General features: G+C 45.4%; 1 protein-coding gene across 1 annotated transcript in view; it reads left to right on the top strand.

Moving 5' to 3' along the window:
• sema6ba (sema domain, transmembrane domain (TM), and cytoplasmic domain, (semaphorin) 6Ba) overlaps positions 1-5,875 on the top strand; it is a 240,161-nt gene extending 234,286 nt beyond the window's left edge. The window contains exon 17 of the mRNA XM_066656615.1: positions 3,110-5,875. Coding sequence (XP_066512712.1) covers positions 3,110-4,032 — 923 coding nt within the window. The 3' untranslated portion in view covers positions 4,033-5,875. The remainder of the gene's footprint in view (positions 1-3,109) is intronic.

Raw genomic sequence — 5,875 nt, 5'->3', positions numbered from 1 at the left:
GCAGATGTGTGGGTGGGCTGCCACCGTTCAGTAACAACTATAAATTAGGAAAATGGCAAAACTCCCAATGACCAGACACTGGGCACTAATAATCTCCCAACTGTGCTCTTCTAACGTCACTATCTACTGTAGTACAATGGACGATCACTGGATTAGGAACACCTACCTTGCCTCTACACTCACTGCCCATTCTCTCCGCTCCACTACAATTACAGACTGGAGTCCATCTGTTACTCTGCATACTTACTTATCCCCATTTCCCCCTGTTCCTCAGCGCTCAGGACCCCCACAGAGCAGGTGTGATGTGGTGGTGGATCATTCTCAGCGCTGCAGTGACACTGACGTGGTGGTGGTGTGTTAGTGTGTGTTGTGCTGGTGTAGAGTGGATCAGACACAGCAGTGCTGCTGGAGTTTCCTTAGCTTCTATTATCTGTGCTGCAAGGCTTGTTGTCATCACAGTTTGCTGTTCTTGGTTAAACAATAAAAGGAGGACAGATACAATTTAAGATACAATTTTTAAAGTAACACTAGGTAGGATTTGGAGTTTTCGCTCGTGGCCTCCCCCTAGAGTTGCAGAGTGTACAGCATTACAGCTAAGCCCTGAATAACAACGACAGAGGCCATGTTTTCCTTGTGAGACCTCCCTAACAGGTCACTGAAGCATCACAGTGATTATAAAGCTGTATATTAAAGGTAAAATAACTACCTAGTGTTGCTTTAATGACATATTACACGTACGGAAGGCCATTAAGCTCAGTCCACTGATATCACTGAGCCACACGGAGGAAATAATCACTGGAAAGTAAAAAGGTTGAAAGGTTATTGCATGAGTGTGTACATTATGTGGCCAAAAGTATGTAGACACTGGCTACTCATTATTACTTTTGAAATTAAAGGCACCAATATTGTGTTTGTCCTCCTTTTGCTTCAGTTAATGTCTGTACACTTATTTTTAACATTTAAACATTAGTGAGATCTTCCTGCTGTTTGTTTCCATTGTACAATTTGAAAAAAACCTCCCAAATGACAGAGAATGACAAGGTTTTCTAGTATCGCTCCCTTCTTGGTTGTTTTTCCAATATGAGAAGATTTGTTTTCCATTTCCATCCGTTCTTTTGGCAAAGCTCCGAGTCGTGGGTTGCCAAGGGTTACCAGCTGTGATGCACATCTCTTAATATCTTCATTTCTTTGTGTGAGCACGGTGACACGTGTCTGCTTAGCTGTGTAGGGATTGATCATGGGAACAGAACAACCGCACAGTGAATCAACTCCACATGCTTGGCGTCTTAATAAAGTAGTCGCGCTGTTAGATCAATTATCCTTGTGGTAAATGTGTTTCTAATTGTTATTTCAGTGAAGGTTAATTAAGTCGATATTTGCTGAAGCCCCAGTAATTCTGGTGAAGTCCTGAACTTAAGCCACATGAAGGTTCCCGTGGGCACTTCTGTCTAACCTTGAGAGGAAAAAAAAACATGTATATGTATATATTTTCCAGGACCCCCTGCTGTGTCTGATCCACTCGTCCTAATCGCAACACACCACCCCCACCACTATGTCAGTGTCAGTGCAGCGCTGGGAATGACCCACCTGCCCTGTGGGGGCCCTGGGGGGCAAAATTGGTATGCAGAGTCATAGATAGACTACAGTGAGTGATTGTCTATAGGTTTACAGGTCTATATTGTCTACAGTGAGTGTGTCTATAGGGTCAGTGGAGTGTGTGTGTGTGTGTGTGTGTGTGTGTGTGTGTGTATTTCCAGGCCACTGTTGTATGCATTGGCCTCTGTGTTATGGTTGTATAGCCATACAAAAAGTCAATACAGGTCAAAATACAGAGAAGTGCTTAGTGAATGCTGTCTGTAAAACTTTGAAGGTTGAGCTGGATCTATAAAAATGTATAAATGTATGGAAAATATTAAAGTTAGTGGCTTTTAATAAAGTGTTACTGCTATGTCATAGACCTTCATCTTGTTTATAGATCACACTATGTCCTACGTTGTCAGAAACAACACGCAAAGTCCAAACGGCTGTCCAGAAACATGTATCTCCATCATGTTGAGGCATCGTTACCTTTGAACACTGTATGAAGGACTGTATGAAGACATCTGAATGATCACTGGATTAGGAACACCTGACAGGTGGTATATAGTCACTGATAAAGTGCCCCCAATTGGTGGTTATATCACAGTGGAGCAGCTCTCCCACCAGTACAAAAGTGCAACCAATTTCGGCCGTGACCATGCAACATACCCTGCATCGACGAGGGTACAACAGCCTTAGACAAACGCATGTCATTGTTGAACACCCATCGTCACAACCAATGCCTCGCATGGGCCAAAAAAGGGATGAGTTGCATTTTCTAGTTGCAACGTTGGAGTGCTACAGGCTGCTGGTGGTGATGTGACGGCCTCGGGAGCATCCTCTTGGTACGCCCTGGAACCCTTAGTCATTTCACCACAATCATTGAATGGTGAATGCTACAGGGACCTGTGAGCTGACCATCTGCATCCATATTTTCAGAAGGTCCTTCAGCAGGACAGTTCCCACGTATCATCAGGCTCTGATCACTCAGGAATGGTTGGAGAAAAACGACATTGCCTTGTCGCCCAAACTCACCAGACTGCAACCCTGTTGAAGATATTTGGGATATGCTGGAGTGAGCTGTGCAATCCGCTCCCACTCGCCTGCAAAATGTCCACCAACTAAGAGAGCTGCTGTAGCGGGCGTGGGCTGAGTTGCATAAGGAGGATGTTCACCACCTTGTGGAGTCAGTTCCCTGGCGTCTGTGTGCAGTATTTAGTCATAAATGTGGACCATCCCACCTTTATTTGCAGGATGTTCCTAATCCAGTGATCATGCAGGTTTAAAAATGATACAATCTTAACTTACTGTACATTAGGAGTATAGACCTTTCTCCTGTAAAGTTATTCTTATGGAGATAATACTTGTGAGGTCCTTGGTAGCAGGTATTGTCACTGCCTCACAGCTTGAGGAGTATTTGTGCGAAATTGTTCACAGGTTTGACTGGCTGAGTGTGTGATGCCTGTCTTGAAAAAGCCATCTCAGAATTCTCTCTCTTTCTCTCTCTCTCTCTCTCTCTCTCCTTCTGCAGGTCTACTGCATGAGAGTTTTATGGATGAGCCAGAGAGCCTGGTGACTCTGAACCTGCTTGTGGTGGCTGCGGTTTCAGCCTTCTCCACCGGGGCGGCGCTCTCTGGCCTGGCCGTGTGTTGGATCATGGGTCAGAAGCATCGACACCATTCCCGTAGCAACACGTCATTGTCCTCGTCCACGGGGGGAAGTCAGAGGAAGAGCGAGAAGGAGCGAAGCATGCTGGGTCCTAGTGGGAGTGGGTCGGTGATGAGTGTGTCGCGGCACAGTGTTACAGAGCGCTCACGGCCACAGGGAGAGACGCTGTTCGTCATGCCCAACGGCTGGGTGAAAGCAGGCGACCTTGATCCAGGGCTGCTGCCCACTCCTGAGCAGACACCACTGCAGCAGAAGCGTCCACCTCCCGGTCTCCTGCGTCTCTCGGACTCAGGCTCGGGCTGGGACCAAAGTCAGACCTTCCTCAACTCGGTGGGCACCCAGTGTCCACCCCCACCACCCTCTGCCATATTCCTCAGTTCCAAGCTCCTCCAGGGTCCAGGCGACAGACGCCATGAGGACTCTATTGACCGCCAGCGCTACGTGTCCCTGTCCAGGTACCGCGAGCAAGGCGGACGTCCCGGGACTCTTTTGCGCAAGTCTGCCGGAGACTATGACTACCCGGTCACTCCGCAGGATTCGCCTGACCGCAGGAGAGTAGTATCAGCGCCCAGCACCCAGATGGAGTATGGAGGAGAGACCCTGCGCTGGACCCACGAGGGATACATATTCAGCCACGCGCCACCGCCCTCTGGTCACCACTATGCCCCGGCCGGACCCCACCTCACCCGCTCTGTCCTACATGGCTCCCGCGGCCTCATGGACCTGGCAGAATTCAGCCATCTGCTGGGCAAAGGAGGTGTTGAGCGAGCCCCATCGGGCCAGTGAAGGAGAGAGAGGGCGAAAGAGTTCTGTGAAAAAAAGGAGGGAGTCGTAAAAGAAGAGGAAGTGCTACTTTGCAATAAGACCACTCTTATAAAGCATTTATGAATTAAAAACAGCTTATTCATGCTTGTAAATTTGGTCATAAATGCCTTATAAATGATTCATAAGCAGTTATAACACACTGTAACCTGAACAAAGGCAAAGGGTGTATCTCTGACTGATGAAAAATACAAAATATGTCTAACGACCCTCAAAATATATTTGGAAAGGAGCAGGTCAATGTTGCCTTGTTCATTTATGTGTATGTAACTGCTTATTGATGGTTATAAGTTATTTGTAACCTAATTAATAACAGTAATAAGCTCATTTTAAGCCATTTATAAATTGTTTATAAGAGTAATCTTATTACAAGGTGGTACCGAAGAAAATGTGAAGGAGGCAATGCCTCAGACCTATCACAGAGCCAGCAGGATCTGGCCAATCACATCTTTCTCTGCCGTTTGTTCTCTCTTTCTGTCTCTCCCTCGTCTGTGAGCTCTGTTTTTTTGATCTCCTCTCGCTCTCTGCATCATGCCGTGATCAGACACTGGAAACGCCCCATTGCTTTCAACCTTAAAGCTCACGCTGCTGCAGGGGAGTAGCGGGAGTGTGTGTCCTATTGCAGGGATGCCGTGAAATTAATTTTCCCCCAAATGTGACACAAATACAATTTATTATTTTCTGCACACATGAAATGATATCTTTTCACACAGCAGGGCAAATTGAATTTGTTTGTCAAATCCAATTTTAGGCTGAGGGTCCACATTAAGTGGCAAGTGAGAATATTCAATTTACCTGCTTTTTCTTTAGCTGCCTTTGCTTGTCTTTGCCCATTGGTTTTCTTATGGCGCTTTTCCACTTCATGGCACCTGCCCAACTCAGCTTTTTTGTTTTTCCATTAGGTGAATTTGGCACCTGGTACATGGGACTAGGTTCTTTTTGAGTCCCTGCTCGTTCGGGACTAAACCATGATGTGTAAACCATGCAGAGCACTGGCCGGAGAGACGTGTCAATCCCAATGACATCTTTCATAAACTAAAATCTCCAGTCTACAGTAGAGATCACGTTTGTTTTTATTTGACTCAGCGGCAACTCGTAAAATCATGCTATGGCCTTTCAATGAGGTACAAACACTCCTTGGATTGGTTGTGAACTAAAAACTCCAATGAGAGCCAAACAGTGCAAAAGAGAAACAAAATAAACTACACGGATCTGTATGAACTTATGCACAGAGCTGTGTTCAGTCCCAGAAACTACAATAACTTGCAAATACACAGTGAGAAATAAGAGATTTTTTTTCTACGTCACTGGCTACATTTTGGGTTGGAGCTGTGCTTGTGGAAAATCAACTCGTACCTGGTCCCAAACAGTGAGTTGGGTCGAGAAGAGTAAATGGAAAAGAGCCATTATTAATGACTCACTGTACGTGACTAGGATTCAGGAACAACGTCTAAATGTCTAAACAATGTCTTTACATTTACACTTACAGCATTTAGCAGAAGCTTTTATCCACAGCGACGGAGTGTGTATCCTCGCTCGTACAAATAGGTTACAAATTACAAACCTAGAAAGAACAAAACGTGGTAAGTCTTGACATGATCCTAGATCAGACATCTGATACACGTTACTGTGACTGTACTGAGAAAATCAGATAACAGTCCTGTACACGTCACTCTCAGCACCACCCAGTGCCACATGGAAATATGAATCACGCACCTAATGTTATTGATTTAGTTATTGATTTGTGACAGAAATGGGTCACTTACAAGATTTATAGTCACGTGCAAATGAAAGGTACAATGATTTA

This window comes from Hoplias malabaricus, chromosome Y (genome assembly GCF_029633855.1).
Source record: "Hoplias malabaricus isolate fHopMal1 chromosome Y, fHopMal1.hap1, whole genome shotgun sequence".
In the NCBI taxonomy this organism is placed as follows: Eukaryota; Metazoa; Chordata; class Actinopteri; order Characiformes; family Erythrinidae; genus Hoplias; species Hoplias malabaricus.
This window is presented reverse-complemented; position numbering and strand designations above follow the sequence as displayed.